The sequence below is a fragment of the Schistocerca serialis genome, chromosome 1 (genome assembly GCF_023864345.2).
Source record: "Schistocerca serialis cubense isolate TAMUIC-IGC-003099 chromosome 1, iqSchSeri2.2, whole genome shotgun sequence".
Taxonomy (NCBI): Eukaryota; Metazoa; Arthropoda; class Insecta; order Orthoptera; family Acrididae; genus Schistocerca; species Schistocerca serialis.
Genome location: NC_064638.1, coordinates 607338297 through 607362224, shown reverse-complemented (window position 1 = coordinate 607362224; position 23928 = coordinate 607338297). Strand labels below are relative to the sequence as shown.

Genomic DNA, 23928 nt, shown 5'->3' with positions numbered 1-23928 from the left:
ACCACACTGTATTTGCCGACAACACTAAAGAGTGCTGCCCTTTGTGCAAGCATCTGAGAAGCCAATCATCTGATGAGTGCCGATTCACACTACATTCTGTCCATGCCTCCATCCACTGAACTGCCACCTTTGCATCAAAGACTATTCTTCGAGTCACAACTTCCTCGTGGTCACCAGCACTGATGTCTCAATTGTACCTAAGTCGATAGTCATACGCCCCCTCACATGCACACACTCTCTCCTGCGAGCCACCAGTTCATCTACACTCCCGAACTGTGGCTCCGTCAAGCTTCAACTCCGCCTCTCTAATGGCCTCTCCCTCCGCTAGATCTTCCATGTGGTGGACATCGCAGAACCGATCCTGGGAATCGCCTACTTATCACACCACTACCTGTCTCCAAATGTCGTTAAAGGTTCTCTGTGTCACCACACCTCTAACACTCACATCCTGTGTGTACATGCTTCACCACCTGCTCTGAGTGTAAACGCCATTAACTGTTTAGTGCATCAGTGCATAGCTCTGGTGAGCAGGACTTGTGCAACTGTGGATCGTCTCCTGGCAGAAAGTGTCAAGACTTGTGACCTCTGCTGTGAGAACGCCGTTTTGGAATATAGCGTTCCAGGCACCCCAAGACGAGCTAGCCACAATCAACACCCACATCAGTTCACACCACTTGGCAGTGCCGACACCTGAGCCTTCATCTGCCGCATCTGACAACTTCGCTGACAACAGCACACAGGCCGGAAACCCCACCTCTATCTCGTGTGACTCCAGTCTCAACCACATAGTGTTACCCCCGCCTCCACCACCACCATCAAGAGCGTTCAGCTCAACATCTCTCACCTGTTTCCCAAACTGACACTCGCGCACCTCATGCCAATCCAGCAGCCTAGTCTGTTGATAAACATTCCCCCCTCCCGTACCTCCTCGCATGGCTTGTTTGAGAGCTCCATGTGTGTCAGCAGCACCGCCACCACTGAGTGCACCTCTCTCGCACACTATGGACAATAGACAGTTTCTTCCCACACCACTCGCGCCCACCACGTTCTCAGCTCAGCACTCACAAACTGCCATCCGTACCAACAGAAACATAACAAACATTGAATTTTTTGCTGCCATTCCCCTCTGGAGCAGACAAATATGCTACTTCCAAGCCATGACCCCCTAAAACTTCAACCAACACCATGCCCTGACCACACATAGTCATCGAACATTCAGTTTCAGCCATCACAAAAGGAACTGTTCACCAGATCATCACGTCTGAGGGCCCACCTATTTGCTACAAGGCTTCCTGCCTTATCCCACTCAAGCTTAGCTCGACAGCAAATACAGGAACTTACTGAGGCAGGAATTTTACAGCCCTCTGATATTAACTGGTCATCACCCATACACCTCAACCTTAAACAGGATGGCTCCTTTCGTGTGTGTAGTGACTACAGATGCTTGAACGATAGAACTGTGATGGACAATTATCCTGTACCGAACAATTCTGACTTCACTGACCTTCTCACAGGTGCTACAATTTTCAGCATACTGGATTGCAAATGCGCTTATCACCAAATCTCAGTTGCACACTAGGACATTCTGGAAACAACGATTATCACCATCATCGGGTTGTTCAAGTACCATTTCATGCCATTTGGGTTAAAAAAAGCTGCCCAGATGTGGCAACACTTTATTGACTCTCTCTTGTTCCAGTTTGACTTCTGTTTTGTATATCTCAAGGATGTCCTGATCTTAAGGAAATCCGTGCAAGATCACGAACATCACAGCACAATAGTAAAGGACACTCTCTTATCAGATGGAGTCGAGATTAACACAGACAATCTGCAACAACGCCAGAAATCTGTCCAATTCTTGGGATATACAGTCTCAGCCGCCGATATACACCCCCCTGAATCACAGATGCAATCAGTCTTATCCGTGTCACTCCCTACCACATACAAAGAGCTCCGTCAGTTCCCGGGAATGATACAGTACTACCGTCGTCATTTGCCTGCAGCAGCTGACAGCCAAGCAGCCCTCACTAACACCCTCGCCAGCTAGCAACTTCAGGGACATACCCCATTCGGTAGACCAAACCAATGCGCACAGCCTTCCAGGCCCTGAAAGACTCTCTCAAATGAGCTGTCACCCTCACTCATCCATACATGGCTGTGACTTCACAGTAGGCGTGGTCCTACACCAATGCCATGACAACATGGTCACACCACTTAAGCTCTTTTCAAATAAGCTTTCATGCACCCAACAAAAATACTCAGCCTTTGACCGCAAACTTTTAGCAGTTTAAGAGGCAGTGAAACACTTTCGCCCCGACGTCGAGGGCCAACATTTCCACATCCTGACCAACCATAAACCAGTAGCAGACGCCATACGCAGTCCCCCTCTCAACTTTCTCCCCCCCCCCCCCCCCCTCCCTTTTCACTTTCGGCATTTCGATATCATCTCTCAGTTCTCTACTGACGTCCTCCATATCAAAGGCTCTGACAACATGATGGCAGATTTCCTTCCGCACATTAGCACAATCTCATCAGTCGTGGACATTTCCGACCTCGTGTCCCTACAGAACCAGGATGAGCATGCACAGCAATTCCTCAACAGCACCTCCACTTTGCCATCTTTCACCAAAGCAAAATTCGCCAGCATCTGACAGGAGGCCTGGTGCGACTCCTCCATCAGCACCCTCCGCTCCCTCATCCCCACCCCCTCTGCCATTCAGTGTTTGACATTCTACATTCCCTAGCACACCCCGGAATTAAGTCATCAGCACACATCGTGTCCGAATGATCCTTGTGGCGAGACATGAAGTGCAATTGTCAGACCTGGGCCCGGAACTGCATCACCTGCCAGCACAACAAAGTCCACAGGCACACTGTTGCACCTCTCCGCAAATTTGACATTCCATCTGGCCGTTATCGTCAGTATGCCTAAACCTCATCAGCCCCCTTCCCTCATCAGAAGGCTTCGGTTTGAATCAGCATTCTTCCCCCAACTATGCCAGCTGTGTCGTATAAACAAATGTCGCCACTCCCCCCCCCCCCCCCCCCCCTCCAAAGGAAACGGACTGGTAGTGGTAGAATGGTGACATCACACTTTCAAGACAGCACTGCAGTGTCAAGAGACAGTCTTTGGGCCGAGCCCCCCCCCCCCCCCCTCCCGTGGGTACTCCTCGGTCTATGGTTGTCATACAAACCAGATATTGAGGGCACCACGAGTGAGTAAAAACCCTGTCTTCCCTGGGGAGTTGTTACAATCTCCCCCCCCCCCCCCCCCCACGCTTCCACCCCCCTTCCTGACTTTGTAAGCTGGATCTGAATGCATTTTGCTAACATTTCCATGACCCCCTCTCCCCCACCACCCCTCTAGCCATATTCCTCCACGTTCCTATGTGCCCTTTGATCTCCTATCATGCAAGTTCGTTTTTCTCTGTGAAGACACCGTCCAGGCCCCACTAGATTCAGGCCCGTACGAGGTCATAAACCCCACTGCTAACTCAATGGACACCTGGGTTAAATGTTCACCACTCACTGTTTCTCTTCATCATATGAAACTGGCACATCTCAACACAGCGTTTTTCACACCTGAAGACATTATGCAGGCTCCGAACCCTGAGGACTCGAGATAAAGCAATGATCCCTAAGAGTTACTGCCGCAGCCCTCATCCGAACATGCGTCTGTGTCACCATCAACGCCATTCCTTGGGTTCTCGCCCTCTTTCTCTACCTCCTCTTCACCAACCCCTCAAGTGATTCTGCAGACTGATGTCCCACCCTAACATGTGGAAGACATCACCATCCTCATTGACAACAAGCACATCTTCATCCTGCTGCAAGACGATTCGCCCTCCTGACCGGGGACCTGGTTTGTCAGTCAATTGCTGGCTTCTGTCCGCTCCCACGAGGGGTCAATGACACGCTCCTTTGAGTTACGGTGACCCCTGTATGGAGGTTAGAGTTTGGACACTGCCAGCTGATCATGCGGGGGAGACAGTCCCTCCCCACACCACTCCATCCTCACACACGGGCCGACACCTCATCCTCCGACTCCACCTGCAAGAGTTCCACGTTGATCTCCCAGTGTAGTCCCTGCTGCAACAACCTCTGGAGATGGACATCCTCATCACATCACTGCCATCATCCTTACCACGTTCATCACTGGACATGCACCCCTTCCACTGAAGTCAAACTGTGCTCCACACTGCGAGGGAGGGGGTGGGGGCGGGAGGGGGGAATGTGTGGTGTCAACAAGTACGAACAACGTACCTCCGCCATCACAAGATGTTTGACTCTTTAATCTAACAGCCCGCACTATCTTGCTTATTCATCTCACTGTATGACTTGCTGTAATGTGAATGTTTGTACGTGCTGATATGAAATATATCGAGTCTTACGGTATTAAGTGTGTTCTCCTTGGGCTACAACCCAACCAAATTCCCACATATGTATTTATTGTATTATTTAGCTTGCTTTTGCTTCCTCTGTATGTTGCAGATCCTTCCTAAGTGTGACTCAATATTGTGTTAACTGGATTTATGTTCTTTACTTGATATGTTATCTACATTGTATCTTTTATTGTATTTATGTAAATTACCCTGTATATGATCCTGCTTCAGTGTACCACAATATACTGTTAACTGGATATATCTTACTTATTTGACACCTTATTTACATTGTATCTTTTATAATTTTCTGTGATTTGCATCTGAAATATGTACAGTTTGAAACATTCCTTTTCATTTTACAAGAGAATTAATTAATACTTAAAAGAACTAAAAGAAAAATGATTTTTACACATTGTTACTCTTGCCTACATTGGAATTCTAAAACAATTATTTTCTTTACTTCTTGAGTACTGACAACTAATTCAAGAACTATTCATGAAAGACTTAAGAAAAGTATTATGATGAACATATCTAATCCATCCTTTTCTCATTCCTTACCAAAAGGCGTATGTACACCTTCACCACTCTTTGACTTCCTACTTTTTGACAAATAAATGAAGGAGTTTGTACAAACAACAATAAAAAATGACATGAGTTTCGCCCTCATTTTCCCCTCCTTTGAAGACAAACCTAAACATTCATTTCATTTCTTACCTACAAAAATCTTAGCAAATGAGACTTGTTGTTTTTATAAGATAATAAGAAATATATTTCTATTTTATGAACAGTACTTGGTTTCTAGTTTAAAAGTGCTGGATTCATTGTTTAGCCTGTACATAATGAAGACACTGTACAAAACAATATTAGAAAAAAGCACACAATGTTTCTGCTTTCCTAATAAAATAAATTTAAGTGATCTTACAGTATAATTGAGTGTGCAATACAAAACAATCAGGTTCACTCTGCTTATTTCAATTATTTAGTAATCATGAGATATTCTTAACATTTTCCTTAGAATTGAATAATTTCCTAGTTTTATTTATGTTCAGTTATACGTTTCATATGTTAAACAATTTCCAAACTTTATCTGCAGGTGTTTTTTTATAACCATCTACATCATATTTTAGTACCTCACATAGATTATCCTTGTAATTTTTCTCATTCCGATACTTTTTCCTCACAATCATGTTACCAACTGAAATTCATGTACTGCAAAGACATCAGACCCATTGCAAGTATCTCATAAAAATCATTAACATAACCATAGACCAATATTTTACTTCAGCAGATAGCATAAAGTCATCTTAGACATTCTCCAAAACTGTGTACAGCATACTGTCACATGTAAGAGTAAAATAAATTACAAATCACAACATCTATTGCTCCCTAATATGTCATCATTTCTACATTATCCTAAGCACAATAAATTTGCAGAATACAAAACGAAAACTTCATCTCTTTATCTCCAATAAACTTCATACACCTCTTCATCATACTATGTATATCACAAAATACATCTTCATAGCTTCCACAGAACTCCATAAACATTATTGTAGTGTCGCATGCAGAACAGTGCTCTGAATATATGGTAGAGCCCCAGTAATTCGAGCTGATTGGAGCTAAGGCTACCTTGAATTACTCAGGTAACACAAAAATACCACTAAATCAATGAGTACCGTATTTACTCGAATCTAAGCCGCACTCGAATCTAAGCCGCACCTGAAAAATGAGACTCGAAATAAAGGAAAAAAAAAAAAAATTCCTGAATCTAAGCCGCACCTGAAATTTGAGACTCGGAATTCAAGGGGAGAGAAAAGTTTTAGGCCGCACCTCCAAATCGAAACAAAGTTGGTCCATTGTAATATGAGACACAATTTAGGTCGAATGAAAGACGATACAGCTACAGTAGTTTGGTTCGAGTCGTAAGCTTAGCAATTAAGCTTTACCAGGTAGTCATTGTTATGCGTCAGGCGCTCAGTCCGTACTTATACGGGTACCCTCACGGCCATGGTACCCTTCCTTTTTCACGTGCATCGTCTGGTTTGAATCGATTGCTTATTTTGCTTTGATCTGATAAGTGCCGTTTTCTTTGTTATAGGTGTTTACGTCACTCTAAGCTGAAAATGCATTACTGTACTGTGTCATGCATTGTTTGTCGCATTTTGATAGTGCATGTTTACGGCCTGTCGCCGCTCGCGGCATGACTTGCTTTTGTGCTACCGCCGCATAAAGAAGCGGCCGCAAAGATTTTTTTTTAAAAAAAGAGGAATCGTCTCATTAGCGAAACAATGGCAAGAGACTGCTATTTGTTGTTACTTACACTGCTGCTTTATTTGATAATGATCAACAAGAACCAAATAATAGACTGCGTATGATAGAACATGTTCTGAACGAGAGTTTAGCGAAAATTTTTCTCCGTTTGAAAATCTTTGCGGCCGCTTCTTTAGTACATCAAATTCTGCACAGAAATTTGTAATCTTACATTTAAAATATAGTCAGTTGCCGTGCTTCATTTCTGACTGTATCACTATTCGGCATAAGAATAATACGAATATAAACAAGACACGATAAGTATATTCTTCCGCGTTTGCTGTTGTCTCACTCTAGTTTCGTAATTTATTAGGCAGACAGGATTTAAATGAGATAGCAGCAAACACGAAAGAATACATGGCAAAATGTTTATATTCGTATTATTCTTATGGTGAAGAGAATACTGCATGTGATTCACATTTCATCAGGTTCCTATTAGTAACCATCTCTTCTCACAGGTAGGAAAAAACTCGGAACATAGAGTTGGCCATATTGACAAACATCCCTAACAGTCTTGCCAGTCGGATTTTCGTAATACATTGAAGTTCTGCTACATTCGAAGATGAACAATACGGAATTTGTATTTACTTCGTTGGATAATGTATGAAAATGCAGTGGTCGAAACTCGAGGCGGAGAAAAAAAAAGCTCGTCTTCTACCTTTTTTTAAAAATTTATTTACTGATGCAGAGGTTTTGGCGCAAGTATTTATTTTTGTGCCCACAAAGCATGCCTGTGTAGCGCTACATATATTCGATAGCAGAAGTTAGTTGTGGCGGCACCTACCCACATTTTTCAGAACTTCCGCTTGCTTTGCACTCGACTCTTAAGCCGCAGGCGGTTTTTTGGATTACAAAAACCGGAAAAAAAGTGCGGCTTAGATTCGAGTAAATACGGTATCTTTGTGCCTACAAAGCATGCCTGTGTAGCACTACATATATTTGATGGCAGAAGTTAGTTGTGGCGGCACCTACCAACATTTTTAAGAACTTCCGTTTGCTTTGCACTCGATTCTAAGCTGCAGGCGGTTTTTTGGATTACAAAAACCGAAAAAAAAGTGCGGCTTAGATTCGAGTAAATACGGTAAATCATGAGTAAATGTTTGACTCAATAATGATAAAAAATAATAAAAAAAACAGTATTGTACATACCAGTATTACATGTACTTATATGGGCAAACATTTCCAAGTTGCAAAAATATAAGCTCCATTTTAAAGAAATTGAAAATAGTCCTTTGTCTGAAAATAGAACCTTGTTTTTTAGCAGCAATGTCATGCCACCTTCTAAGAAACTGGAGTAGCTTAACTGCAGGTCGACATAAGCAGTGGCATGCCTAGTGCTGCCAAATGCTCTGTGTGAGAGATCACTGGTACAATTTCTTCATGCAAATCCTCATCCTCGCTGTCTTCAGTGGGTTCAACAATTGCCAGATCAGTCACTTAAAACTGTTCATTCATTCTGAAACATCACTCACATCCTTATTTTCATATCCAAAGCTTTTTCATCAATTTTGCCAATGGTAGGTCATCTTCATCTGCACTGTAGTTGTCCATTTCATTCCATAAATCTGGTTCCAAGACTTTTTTAGTGTCTCCATCTTTATTTCAAACCATTAATCGGCTATCCAGTAAACTGTGAAACTATGTCTTTTATCAAAGGTGGTCCCCACCCCCCTCTCTCTCTATCTGTCTTCTCTCTCTCTCTTTTTTATGGTTCCTTCACCTTATGTTGTTTGTAGAAGCATCTGAAGCAGGTGATAAGATTACCTTTGTAAAATGCCTTTATTTGTGGGCTGTACTAAACTTCTCATGTTATGGAGTGAGAACAATGCGTGAATACCATCACATTGTAACTCTTCTTCATCAGTATGTGAACCAGCCCTGTCAAGCATTAAGATGGCTTTGGAAGGCAAGCACTTTTTTTTAACGTATATTTTGGTCTCTGGAATAAAATTTTTGAAAAAACTATTTTTGTCCATCCAACCAGATTTTGGTGGACATATGTAACAGGCAGTGCAGAAGCAGTGATATTTTTTAAAGCTCTAGGCTTAGCAGACTTCTTTATTAATAGCAGCTTCAGTTTACGGTCTCCACTTGCATTCGATGTAACTAGAACTGTTAACCTCCCTTTATGTTTTTTGTAGCCTGAGGCAGCCTTTTCTTATAATATAGCCCTGTTTCATCACAATTATACAGTTGATCTGGAGTAGGATTTTTCCTTGTATAATTCTTCTTAATTTCTCACAAAATTTTGTAACAGTTTGAAAATCCATAGAAAGTTTTTTACCACAAATTTCAAGCTGCCTTATGCCATATCACTTCTTCCACCTATCCAACCATCCCAAACTTCCAGTAGAATCGTCCTTACCTTCCTTTAACTTACTTCTAAAAAATACAGCTTTTTCTTGCAGAATATGCCATGAAATTGGATTACAATTTTGTCTTTGTTGAGTAAACCAAATGAACAAAGCTTCACTTGTTTTATTCATTGGCTTCTGTTCACATGATAAAATAGAACACTTGTTTGATAAAAACTTCCCAGTTTTGTCTCTGTTTCTACACCAGTCTCCAACTGTCACTTCACCGACTCCATAGCCAGGAGCAAGATTTTTTTAATGTTTCTCCTTTGTCTAGTCTTTCCAAAGCCTCCAGTTTCACATTTCAATGGCACAAATTTTCTCTTCCTTCTACCACTCATTATAATTTAAGAATTAAAACACTGAGAGACACACAGTTACATATGTAGCACACTGTACATGCATACAACACTTCAAAATTAACATGACACAGGTGAGCTTATTACAGTACACATGTTGCTACACAACCAACTCCAGTACATACAACAATGGTCAGCCAATGTTGTAAAATATGGACTGTATTGTTACTTAGGCATAATGTATTTTAATGATCACCGTTACTGAGTAGCCACAACATTAGGGATAACAATAAGGATGGTATGCACTATGCAACTGATTGTCAGGCAGGCCCACTTAGTGAAGGGTCAACAAAGAAAGAGCAAGTGCACTCTTCAAAACCTAATTGTACCTATCCATCTGTAATAGAACAGCATTAGCAGTCTAAGGCTTAAGTTATTTCTGTGTTTTATGAATGAAACCGTAAGTGGGACAATTTTACCTGTATTGTATATGAAAATTGAAAGAAAGTTCAGAATGTAATACATTCTAAAGTGCATTAAACACATATGCAGACAACATATGAAAACAGGTTTTTACTCTAGTTTCATGTAAAATTTTAATTTTCTTAAGGCCAGCTCAAATTACATAGAACCTTGAAATATTGGGGCTCTACTGTAATTAACATTTCTCACCCTTGACAACACAGCATCTACTTTGAACCAACAAACATTTTACACAGCAACTGATTCTTCAAATATCTCAAAGTATTACATAACCTGTAGATTTCATTGTTAATTTGCTTTTATGATATGACAAATCACCTCCTCTACTGATCTTTCCTCTCACAGTGAGACACATATAGACAAAGAATTGACAGAGTTTTCAAAAAATATAACATTCCCAATTCCCATCAACATTTGACACTGTTGTTGTTGTGGTCTTCAGTCCTGACACTGGTTTGATCCAGCTCTCCATGCTACTCTATCCTGTGCAAGCTTCCTATCCTGTGCAAGCTTCTTCATCTCCCAGTACCTACTGCAACCTACATCCTTCTGAATCTGCTTAGTGTATTCATCTCTTGGTCTCCCTCTACGATTTTTACCCTCCACACTGCCCTCCAATACTAAATTGGTGATCCCTTGATGCCTCAGAACTTGTCCTACCAGCTGATCCCTTCTTCAAGTCAAGTTGTGCCACAAACTCCTCTTCTCCCCAGTTCTATTCAATACCTCCTCATTAGTGATGTGATCTACCCATCCAGTCTTTAGCATTCTTCTGTAGCACCACATTTCGAAAGATTCTATTCTCTTCTTGTCCAAACTATTTATCGTCCACGTTTCACTTCCATACATGGCTACACTCCATACAAATACTTTCAGAAACGACTTCCTGACACTTAAATCTATACTCGATGCTAACAAATTTCTCTTCTTCAGAAAAGCTTTCCTTGCCATTGCCAGTCTACATTTTATATCCTCTCTACTTCGACCAACATCAGTTATTTTGCTCCCCAAATAGCAAAAATCCTATACTACTTTAAGTGTCTCATTTCCTAATCTAATTCCCTCAGCATCACCCGACTTAATTCGACTGCATTCCATTATCCTCGTTTTGGTTTTGTTGATGTTCATCTTATATCCTCCTTTCAAGACACTGTCCATACTGTTCAACTGCTCTTCCAAGTCCTTTGCTGTCTCTGACAGAGCTACTATGTCATCGGCAAACCTCAAAGTTTTTATTTGCTCTCCATGGATTTTGATACCTACTCTAAATTTTTCTTTTGTTTCCTTTACTACTTGCTCAATATACAGATTGAATAACGTCAGGGAGAGGCTACAAACCTGTCTCACTCCCTTCCCAACCACTGCTTCCCTTTCATGTCCCTCGACTCTTATAACTGCCATCTGGTTTCTGTACAAATTGTAAATAGCCTTTCATTCCCTGTATTTTACCCCTGCCACCTTTAGAATTTGAAAGAGAGTATTCCAGTCACATTGTCAAAAGCTTTCTCTATGTCTACAAATGCTAGAAACGTAAGTTTGCCTTTCCTTAATCTTTCTTCTAAGATAAGTTGTAGGGTCAGTTCCAAAATTTCTACGGAATCCAAACTGATCTTCCCCGAGGTCGGCTTCTACCAGTTTTTCCATTCATTTGTAAAGAATTCGTGTTAGTATTTTGCAGCTGTGACTTATTAAACTGACAGTTCGGTAATTTTCACATTTGTCAACACCTGCTTTCTTTGGGATTGGAATTATTATATTCTTCTTGAAGTCTGAGGGTGTTTCGCCTGTCTCATACATCTTGCTCACCAGATGGTAGAATTTTGTCAGTGCTGGCTCTCCCAAGGCTGTCAGTAGTTCTAATGGATTGTTGTCTACTCCCGGGGCCTTGTTTCGACTCAGGTCTTTCAGTGCTCTGTCAAACTCTTCACGCAGTATCATATCTCCCATTTCATCTCGTCTACATCCTCTGCCATTTCCATAATATTGCCCTCAACTACATCGCCCTTGTATCGACCCTCTCCTTCCACCTTTCTGCTTTCCCTTCTTTGCTTAGAACTGTGTTTCCATCTGAGCTCTTGATATTCATACAAGTGGTTCTCTTTTCTCCAAAGGTCTCTTTAATTTTCCTGTAGGCAGTATCTATCTTACCCTAGTGAGATATGCCTCTACATCCTTACATTTGTCCTCTAACCATCTCTGCTTAGCCATTTTGCACTTCCTGTCGATCTCATTTTTGAGACGTTTGTATTCCTTTTTGCCTGCTTCGTTTACTGCATTTTTATATTTTCTCCTTTCATCGATTAAATTCAATATTTCTTCTGTTACCCAAGGATTTCTACTAGCCCTCATCTTTTTACCTACTTGATCATCTGCTGCCTTAACTACTTCATCCCTCAAAGCTACCCATTCTTCTTCTACTGTATTTCTTTTCCCTATTCCTGTCAATTGTTCCCTTGTGCTCTCCCTGAAACTCTGTACAACCTATGGTTTAGTCAGTTTATCCAGGTCCCATCTCCTTAAATTCCCACCTGTTTGCAGTTTCTTCCGTTTTAATCTACATTTCATAACCAATAGATTGTGGTCATAGTCCATATCTGCCCCTGGAAATTTAACAATTTAAAACCTGGTTACTAAATCTCTGTCTTACCATTATTAATCTATCTGAAACCTTCCAGTAACCCCAGGCTTCTTCCATGTATACAACCTTCTTTCATGATTCTTGAACCAAGTGTTAGCTGTGATTAAGTTATGCTCTGTGCAAAATTCTACCAGGCGGATTTCTTTTTCATTTCTTAGTCCCAATCCATATTCACCTATTATATTTCCTTCTCTCCCTTTTCCTACTATCGAATTCCAGTCACCCATGACTATTAAATTTTACACTAATACTACAGATTTTCAAACAATTTACGGGAATTCAGCCAGGTAATATTCAGAGCAACCACCAATATTTCAGTGGCAGTACACTCGCCGTTTTCAAGGCACAAACTGCAACGGACAGGCGATGTACAGGCAAATTTAAAACCTTGGTTCTTGGAGTAATTCAGGATAACATTGACTCTGTCCCTCTGTTTTTGAGAAGGGAGAGAGAAGGATTCCAAGCAGAGTTTAAACAAAAACTCCCATCCCTGTTTACAAGGTGGCTCGCTAATTTAATCTCAACAGCCTCCTTAATAACACTGTCCCAATAGCTGGACATGCATGGCAATATCTCTGTATTGATGTATAACATAGGGTGACCAGTTTCCAAACAACATTCAGCAATAGCAGATATACTTGGCTGCTGTAATTGTGTGTGCCATTTATGCTCAGTACATCAGCCTCCACAGTACTGATAGTCTGACCAATATATGCCATGCCACAGCTACAAGGCGATCAACACCCGCCTTATACAAACCGAGATAATCCTTAACAGAACCCAAAAGCACTCTAATTTTAGATGGAGGTCGTAAAACACATTTCACATCTTATTTCCATAAAATATAACCGATCTTGTTGGAAGCGCTTCCTATGTAAGGCAAAAAAAGCAGTAGACTTAAGTGTCAACTCAATATTATCATCAGTCACCCGATGCACAGTTGGTTGATAGCACAATGCACGTTCAATCTGTCTTTCACTATAACCATTTTGTTTTACAATGGAGGTGGAAGAGGATGGTTGCCTTCCCTTTCTTGATGTTTCGGTTAGGAGGAAGGTTGATGGACCATTGGGACACACAGTTTACAGGAAACGTACTCACACTGACTTGTATTTACAGGCTAATAGTTGTCACCATCCAGCTCAGCATGAAGGGGTACTTCATACCTTGGTAAACAGGGCACATGTCATTTCCAACACTGAGACTTTGCTAGCTGAGCTGTCCCATCTTGAAGCTACATTTCATCAAAATGGTTATAACTGACTAGAATCACAGTGTAGCAGTACAATATTTCCAATCAGACTTTGCATTACATAAAAACCCAATTTCTTTTCCAAATTGCACTAAGTTGCCTAAAACAGCAGTCATTTATTTCCATTTACCTTTATCTAATTCAAAATATCAACAATACAACATATTTGTTTAAATAACTCAGATTAAATGTAAATTATAAATGAAAAGACCACGTAAATATTGCACAACCAGTGTTTGTTTGAGACTAAAATTCAGAGTAAAAATTTCAAAATGGAGCAAATGTTATTTCATATTCAAATAGTCTTCAACAGAAATTATAACGGTCAATACTTTTACTTGTAATATCCTAGAATTTTTTCAGTTTCAGCATGTATAATTAGAGCAATTTTTCTTGATGGTGTGAGATTATTTTTGTTAGTCATATGACCTCTATATATCTACAAAACAATTTCTAAGCAAAAACAAAGCAGCAGATTGATAGCAGAAGATAATGGTGAAAGATTAAACAGAGGTGTTGAAGAAAGCAAGCAGCATAGAAAACAAAATATACTGCATGAGCATCAAGGGCCTGTGTTTACTATACCCACATCACAAATATAGTTTGTGATCCTCTGAGGATATGTTCATTAATGTTCCTCATCAGCCATTTCTAAGTTAGATTACGTTTCTAATGACAGCATTAGGAAACAGTTTGGTGTTGCACCGATCCAAGACAAGATGCATGAGAGTCGTCTTTGATGGTTTGGTTATGTTTTATGGGCCAGTGATGACTCTATTGCCAAGGCAGGTTACACACTTGAAGTCGTTGGCAGTAGACCCAAAGGGCAACCTAAGCAACGTTGGGCTGATACAATTCATAAAGACCTTAAATGCATGAACATCCACCCAGATACAGCCCGTGATAGAGCAAAATGGAGACAGTAGCAGTCCCCCCAGGCACACAGGACAAACGCTGAAGGAAAAGAAGAAAATCTGCTAAAGAGGGATTTTTCCAGTAGATCTTAGGAAGTTTTAAAGAGTTGTGAGGCTTTAATGAGTTAGGGTTGATGTACTTCAAAAGTAAATCTAATAAGAGAGGGGCCTGATATGAGCCTCACCGATTTGGCTTAAGTAATGCTGAAAATGTCAAAATATTTGGAAAATATTTTGATCGGCTTCTTAAGTGTCCAGAACCAATCCGTAAGTTCTAATACACAAACACTCACGAAAATCTAGAAAATGATTTACCCCCCCACTATCAAAGAAATTGAAGTAGTTATTAAAACTTTATAAAGCTGGCGCAGAAGACTATTACAGCATAACTTTTGAAATGGTCTCAACAATCTCTAAGAGAACTTGGAAAAAGGAAAACTCCCAGGAGAGTGGAAGAGGGGCTTAATACACCCGCTACATAAGAAAGGAAATAAACTAGAGATTAATAACTACAAAGTAATTTCTTTTGCAACCAGTTGCACATATTTTCCAGGATTATTCTAAATGGAGTAGAAACAAGTCTGGAGAGTGATTTAGGTGAATATCTGTATGGTTTTAGGAATGGCAGATCATGTCCTGAACAAATATTTAATCTGAAGTCAGTCATTTGCCACATACTGCTGAATTGAAAAGGTACTTTTATCCTTTGAAACTGTGTTTACTTGCTGATGTGGGCTCGATTCCTGCTGATCCCAATTCCCCCCCCCCCCCCCCTCCCCCCTCCCCCCACCCCCAATTTCATTTTATTCCTTGACAAAGTACATTGTATGGATCAAGATACATTTTCATTTCATGCACCGACAGGTGCATAGTATTTACTGTCTACTATTTAACAAAAATATAATTTATTACAAAATTATTCTAGGGCTATTTCAAATTAAATTAGATTTTGTACAATTTTTCTTTTGATACAATAATGGTATTGCAATTATTTTGAACTGTAGTGTACATAAATTCATTTACACTACAATAACAGTTTTCCATTAGAAAATTTTTGAGACATTTTTTGAAAATACAGGGTGCTTCTAAAGTTACTATACATTTCAGTGATATATTAAATCTCTATGCATTTCAGTGATATAATAAGTCACTGTACATTTCAGTGATATTGTAACGGAATATTTGTTTCTTGCAGGTACTACGACAGAATGCTAACCAGAGAAGAACGAATCGCTGCTGTTCCTGCTCGTCTTCGTGGAATGACGTATGAACAGGCATGGACAGACTTTGCCCATCAATTCCGGAAAACAGGCTTGCTATCGAGACCGTAGTGAATAAATTCCAGCGTACTGGTAGTGTTGCAGATGAAGAACATCCAAGTAGGCTGGCCATAATGCCAGACACTGTACAAAGTGTGCAGGATGCGATCACACGTAGCCTTTCCGCACCTACCAGGAGACTTAGTAGGGAGCTTGGTATTCCTCAAACCACTGTATGGAGAGTTCTCCGTTACAAGCTGCACAAACGTGCGTACCATATCCAGATCGTACATAATCCTGAAGCGGAGGACTACGCAGCCAGACAAGCTGTGTGTCATGAGCTGCTACAAGCTGTGGAAAATGATAATTTGATGCAAAATGTCTTGTTCAATGATGAAGCTATATTTCATACCTGTGGACATGTGAACAGACACAACTGCAGGATCTGGGCAGACAAACAACCTAGTGTGCTGCAGGACTGGCAACGGGACACAGCAAAAGTGAATGTGTGGTTAGGGATGACGAGGTCAACAGTGTACGGGCCCTCCTTCTCCACAGAACAAACAGTTACTGGAACCACACAACTAGATATGTTGGAACAGTTTTTGGGCCCCAGTTGATATCTGATGGGATTATGGATACTGTTGTTTTTCAACAGGATGGTGCACCACCCCATTTTGCCCTCATTGTTCGGGATTATCTGAATCAAGCATTTCCTGGCAGATGGATTGTTCGTGCCTCTCCACGGATGTGGGCACCCCACTCTCCTGACTTGACACTCTTAGACATTTTTGCATGGGGGCTTATCAAGTCTAAGGTATACCAGCTGAAGATCCGCAGCACTGAACACTTAACACAGTGGATTCGAGCTGCAGTTGCTGAGATTACATCAGATATGCTTGGGCAGGTTTTTCAGTCTACAGTGGAGCGCTGGGAGGGGGGGGGGGGGGGGGGGGAGCGGCTAGACATACAAGGTGGTCACATTGAAATGTACTGAAATTATGTCCTATTGTAACATAAGTTGCAGTGCCACTTAAACAGTTAAACTTATAAACATAAGATTCATATATTCAATTTTGTTACAATTACTACCATTGTAACTCAAAATAGCAACCATATTGTGGCACATTGCCATAATTTCACACCAGCTGCCACCAGTTACTAACAACACACCTCAAACATACTTTTCCACATTCTGTGTTGTAGCTATTGTATAGGCACATAAGGAAAAGTCCCAACAAGCTACAACAAAAATTTAAAACCAATGATAATAATCATTAGCTGTAAGTGCTGGAAAAGATGTAATTTGCTATGCTGGAAGGCGAATGACAAATGATAAAAACTCCATTCAGTTTTTTTTGTCAATTATTACATAGATTCTGTCTTTAGTTCTTGTGGCGAGAAGACATATTTCTTGTGATACAATGTGTTGTATGAATTATAATCCTATGAAAATATGAAGTCTAAGAGTTCGTTTGTGTGCAAAACCACGAAAGTTTTCTTTTCTTTTTTTCAACATAGCTGCCTGCATCAGAAGAGGAAGTCCGATTAAGAATTAATATTTTACACATGGCCAAGAATGAGAAATACTTATGGCGGAAGAAGATGAATATAACAAAGAATACCAGATTCGATGTAAGTTCACGACACCACTGGCTCACAATTTACAAAATTTGTGAAATAAAAGTGAAAGACAATTTATTCGCTGCAAAATTCATAAAAATCAAATACTTCAATAGTATAATTAATTTGTTTAGTTATATATTTATATATATATAAATTTGCACACTATGTCAAATCATTACTGAAGCAAAAATTCACATAAAAACATTCTATAGGCAAAGCCTTATTATTGTAAATCTGCCAACATAAAAATACATTCATCATTTGTCCTACAAACACTTTCAATATAAAGTTCTATTTTTATTCCAAAATTTATTTCTAAATATTTTTCTCAGGATAGTTTTGTAAGTGTAGTCCGAAGTTTTACTGTATTCCAGTTCAGATAAGCTTATGGTTAGCAAGGTTGTGTTAACACAAAGTACTTGCACAACAAGAATACTACTAGTTGTCACAACTTCTTTAATAACAAGGCCGACTTTACTGTTGTTTTCATTTACCTTGTTTTCTAAAAAGATTTTTATTTCTGTCAGTTGGTTGCCTGTATGTTCACTACTCTTTTGTATTTCAGGTTTTAAAAATTCATTGTTCGATTTCAGTGTAGATCCAAGTTCAGATTTTGAAAGGTCACTCTTAGATTCCATTTTCTCTAATTTTGATTGCATTTTATTTTCTTTTGCCCTTAATTTATCTAAAATTGTATTCAATAAATTGTGCTGGTCTAGTTTTCTTTCATTTTCTGAATGGTTTGTATCCTCAGTCATATCTGTTCCCCCATCTCCACCTGACTGTTTCATTAACAATGTCTTTATTTATTGTTGTTTTTGCTGTAGTGTTCACAGATAAATTGGAAAATAATGAAGTTTTAAATTTTTTAACTTATTTTGTCTTTTGTTCCAGCATGTAGTTTGAAAGTCTTCTATTGGCCTTGTAACTTTCATTCTATGTTCACAATTGTTCTCATAATGAGCTCAGTCCACAATGTTCACATACAGATTATGCCCAAATTATCTGCACCTTCTTGCTGCTGATCTCCCTTTTAATCACGTTTCAAAACAAATTTCTTTTGTTTCCCTTATCTGAAACATAAAATGTGATTAGTATCTTCAGAATAACAAAAGAAACCCTGCACATACATCTAACAGTACCAGTCCCTATGTCCCATTCAAGAGCCATTATTATGTAACTTGATTACAATGAATTAATACAGTGTATTACTTTTTTAAACTAGTTTGAACAGCTCTGCAAATGCACAGTTGTATGTTTTGAGAAATAGCAGTGTAGAAAAACAACTCTAAAATGGTTGTTGCAATGAGTAGAAGAGTTTTTATACTCATCATGTCTCATCAGTATATTAGTGGCCCAAACATCATATTCTTGTTGTCTACGGGATGATGTAAAGTTCCAGGTTTTCAGCATAAGTGAAGATATTTATTCACATTTTTATGATATTGTGATTTCTTTCCCATCCACACATTGCAAATAATGGGACTTGCACATAATTTTTCTGCTCATTGCTAAAGAGAGTCTTCTTGGCAACTTCCACAAATTTTATAATAAATACAGTCCTCAAATAAAGAGGACTGCAAAACATTTCAGATGTATTTTCAATTATAAATCACAGTTTTTAATAAAAAAAAAAAAAAGGAGTATGTGGCATGCACTCTGTTCATGGTACTGAGACTAAACATACTATTCAGCTTCTAAAACAAAGAATGTCTCACTTCAGGTCGAATCAAATATTGCCTCACTTAAGATCAACACAAAGACTGACTAATATTTGGCATGTATCACAATGATATATTTGTGTTACAGCTGGCAATTATACATTTTTCCAGACCCGGTTATTAATTGAAATAGCTTTTTATGTAGCTTTTTTGCATATTGAGTGAAATATTACAGAGAAAAAATAAGTCTTGAGGTTAACAAAATTTATAGAAGTAAAAAAAAAAAAAAGAAAATTATACTAGTGAACAAATTCTTGAAATAGAGTTTTATAAGATTTACAGAGCATGTCCCTTACCACTCAACACCCCTCTCATCACTGTTGATGCCTCCTGCCTCCACAGCAAAAGCTCCACAGCCCATGACCTTAATGTTATTGAACATTACCTTTCCCAATGCCCAATTGTCTCCAAACCTACAACCTCCTGTCTGTTCATCATGGCAAACTACATCCTCTCCCACAGTTACTTCTCCTTTGAAAGCATCACGTACATGGCACCATCCTATGTCAAATTATTATGTGCCAGCTAGAGAAATCTTTCTCAACCACCCAGGATCCCAAATGCCTCCATGGTTCAGATTCATTGATGACATCTTCGTGATCTGGACCTAGGGTGAAGACACTCTATCCACATTCCTCTACAACCTCAACACCTTCTCCCCCACTCACTTCTTTTGGTCCTCCTTAACTGAACAAGTCACCTTCTTTAGTGTTAACCTCCACCTCAAGGATGTCTACATTAGTATCTCCATCCATTTCACATCCACCAGCCATCAGCAATATCTCCACTTCAACAGCTGCTAGCCATTCCACACCAAGAATTCCTTTCCCCACAGCCTAGCCACTCTTAGCATCTGTAGCGATAAGCAGTCCAGCTCCGATTATACCAAGAGTCTCACTGAGGTCTTCACAGACCAAAATTACCCTCCCAGCCTTGTAAAGAAATATTCTCCTGTGCCTTGTCTCTGGAGGCACCTAACACTTTCCACACACCCTCCATCTGGCCACAAAGGTGCACTCCTCTTGTGACTCAGTACCACCCAGTACTGGAAGAACTGAATCACATTCTCCGCCAGGGTTTCGATTATCTCTCATTGTGCTCTGAAATGGGGAATATTCTGCCTGCTATCATTCCCACTAACTCCAAAGTGGTATCCCACTGCCCACTGAGCCTGTGCAGTATCCTTGTCCATCCCTAGTTCACCCTGCTCCAAACTCCTTGTCTCATGGCTCATACACCTCTAATAAACCTAGATGCAAAACCTGCTCCATACATCCTCAAAGAGCCACCTATTCCTATCCAGTCACAGGCATCTCCTATTCTATCAAAGGCAATTCTACCTTTGAAAGCAGCCATGTAATCTACAAACTAACCCGCAATCACTGTGCTGCTTTCTATGTGGGCATGACAACTAACAAGCTGTTTTCCACATGAATGGCCACCAACAAACTGCGGCCAAGAGACGTTTGGACCACTGAGTAACTGAATATGCTGTCCAACAAGATGTGCTTCAGTTCAATGATTGCTTCACCTGAACAACTGGTTTCCTGAATTGCACAGGCGAGAACTCTCCCTGCAACACATCCTGTCATTGTTGTTTTTGTGGTCTTCAGTCCAGATACTGGTTTGATGCAGCTCTCCATGCTACTTTATCTTATGCAAGCTTCTTCATCTCGGAGTAACTTCTGCAACCTATATCCTTCTGAATCTGTTTAGTGTATTCAAGCCTTGGACTCCCTCTACGATTTTTACCCTCTGCACTTCCATCCAATACTAAACTGATGATCACTTGATGCCTTAGAACGCGTCCTACCAACTGATTCTGTCTTCTAGTCAAGTTGTGCCACAAATTCCTCTTCTCCGCAATTATACTCAGTACCTCCTGATTAGTTACATGATCTACCCATCTAATCTTCAGCACTCTTCTGTAGCACCACATTTCGAAAGCTTCTATTCTCTTCTTGTCTAAACTATTTATCATCCATGTTCCACTTCCATACATGGTTATACTCCATACAAATACTTTCAGAAAATACTTCCTGACACTTAAATCTATACTTGATGTTAACAAATTTCTCTTCTTCAGAAACGCTTTCCTTGCAACAGCCAGTCTACATTTTATATCCTCTCTACATAGACTGTCATCAGTTGTTTTGCTCCCCAAATAGCAGAACTCATCTACTGCTTTGAGTGTCTCATTTCCTAATCTAATTCCCTCAGCAACACCTGATTTAATTCGATTACATTCCATTATCCTCATTTTGCTTTTGTTGACGTTCATCTTATAACCTCCTTTCAAGACACTGTCCATTCTGTTCAACTGCTCTTCCAGGCGCTTTGCTGTCTCTGACAGAATGGCACTCCAAATTCTTCTTTTGTTTCCTTTACTGCTTGCTCAATACAGAGGCTGAATAACATCGGAGATTGGCTACAACCCTGTCTCACTCCCTTTCCAAACAACTGCTTCCCTTTCATGCCCCTTGACTCTTACAACTGCCATCTTGTTTCTGTACAAATTGTAAATAGACTTTTGCTCCCTTCAGAATAAAGAGAGTATTCCAATCAACATTGTCAAAAGCTTTCTCTAAGTCTACAAATGCTAGAAACATAGGTTTGTCTTTCCTTAAACTATCTTCTAAGATAAGTCATAGGTTCAGTATTGCCTCACAAGTTCCAACATTTCTACAGAATCCAAACTGATCTTCCCCGAAGTCAGCTTCTACAAGTTTTTTCATTCGTCTGTAAGTAATTCATTTTAGTATTTTGCGGCCGTGACTTATTAAACTGATAGTTAAGTAATTTTCACACTTGTCTACACTTGCTTTCTTTGGAACTGGAATTATATTCTTCTTGAAGCCTGATGGTATTTCGCCTGTCTGATACATCTTGCCCAGCAGATGATAGAGTTTTGTCAGTGTTGGCTCTCCCAAGACTATCAGTAGTTCTAATGGAATATTGTCTACTCCCAGGGCCTTGTTTTGACTTATGTCTTTCAGTGCAGTGTCACACTCTTCACACAGTATCATATCTTCCATTTCATCTCATCTACGTCCTCTGCCATTTCCATAATATTGCCCTCAACTACATCGCCCTTGTATCGACCCTCTCCTTCCACCTTCCTGCTTTCCCTTCTTTGCTTAGAACTGTGTTTCCATCTGACCTCTTGATATTCATACAAGTGGTTCTCTTTTCTCCAAAGGTCTCTTTAATTTTCCTGTAGGCAGTATCTATCTTACCCCTAGTAATATACGCCTCTGCATCCTTACATTTGTCCTCTTGTGGCGGCAGCACTGTCCAGCGCATGAAGGGCTGAACTACGGCACTGCCGACACAAGTAGGGGCAGCTGTACCATTACGCTGAATTTTGGCAATGGTACGTGGCACACCCGACCGCACGGGAACAAAGCAGGCGGACAGTGCGAGCTAGTCGACGCGACGCGACACACGTCTCTCAGTTCTCCCGCCACAGACCATGTGTGTCGAGTCAACATGACTCCGCCGTAAATGCGTACGCATGGTCATAAACACAGTTGCCGTTCCGCAGTGTGCACCATACTGTTAAAGTGTCTTTCACTCCTTCACGGACGTTACGGCGCCTCCGATTGCGCCAGGAGCAGAACATTCAGTGACGCAGCCTTTTGTCTCGCTCGGTCCACGCGGTCACGCCAAGGCTCATCATTGGAGTGTATACCCCTTGGGTTTGGTGATCGAGCCGTGCCGCCAGTACAACGCACGTGTACGGACGGACATTAGCAACAAATGGTATTTGTCATTTATTGTAATGCTAGGAAGAATAAATGTGTCCTGACCCGAAACTGCTTTAGTCATTTTTTGTCACCAAGCCTCTCCCTTGAGCATAGTGCGTGGGCGCGGCGATAAAGCCGGTTCACTGCACGTGAGTGACTGTAAGCAGAGATACCACACGTTCCCGCTTCACTGGTGACCCGACGTGATCTGAGGCTAAAAAAAAAACACGTGGTGATGAACGTTCGTCGGTACGAGAGACATGGAACCGCGAGTAGTCTTGCGCGTACACGCCCGCACCGAACAGTGCTCCGTAGTGAAAATTTTTTTTTTTTACTAACTCTCTTTTTTGTATTGTTTTTGTGCGCATATGTTTCGATCGCGAACTTCTTATTGTTATTCTTTTTTCGTGTGTTTCCCTTGTCATATTATTTTCACTGTGTACTTTCCTCTTGTGCCAGGATTCGATTCTGAACTAAGATGGCGACATTAGAGGAGCTGCAAAAGACCGTTGAAGAACTGCTCGCATGCAACACGAGGCTAGAGAGTGAGCTACAAGCACGGACTACACCCGCAGACGCCACGCAGTCACAGACAGCTGAGGACAATGTTGGCGCGCAAATCCCCGTCACACCGACGCCTCCTACGACTGCCGGAACGCCGGCAAGTGCTGGACGGGTATTGATCAGGTTGCCTCCCTTTTCGCTGCGTGACCCTGTAATGTGGTTCAGCCAAGTGGAGGCGGTATTTATGAGCAACCACGTGACATGTGACCTGGCGAAATTTGGGCACATAGTGAGCCAGCTGGACCAGAACTACGCGGCCAAAGTGCGGGATCTAATCACCGCTCCGCCGACGCAGTCAAGCTACAAACGGCTCAAGGAAGAGCTGATCCGGGGGATTTCGTTGTCTGAGGAACAACGAGTGCACCAACTACTGCGGCAAG

The 23928-nt window shown here is 40.7% G+C and overlaps 1 protein-coding gene across 2 annotated transcripts in view; it reads left to right on the top strand.

The window, feature by feature from the left end:
• Positions 1–16813, top strand: part of LOC126477561 (uncharacterized) — a 59420-nt gene extending 42607 nt beyond the window's left edge. For both annotated transcript variants that reach the window (XM_050103626.1, XM_050103627.1), the window contains exon 2: positions 15828–16813. In XM_050103626.1, coding sequence (XP_049959583.1) covers positions 15909–16511 — 603 coding nt within the window. In that variant the 5' untranslated portion in view covers positions 15828–15908 and the 3' untranslated portion in view covers positions 16512–16813. The remainder of the gene's footprint in view (positions 1–15827) is intronic.
• Positions 16814–23928: the final 7115 nt, after the last annotated feature.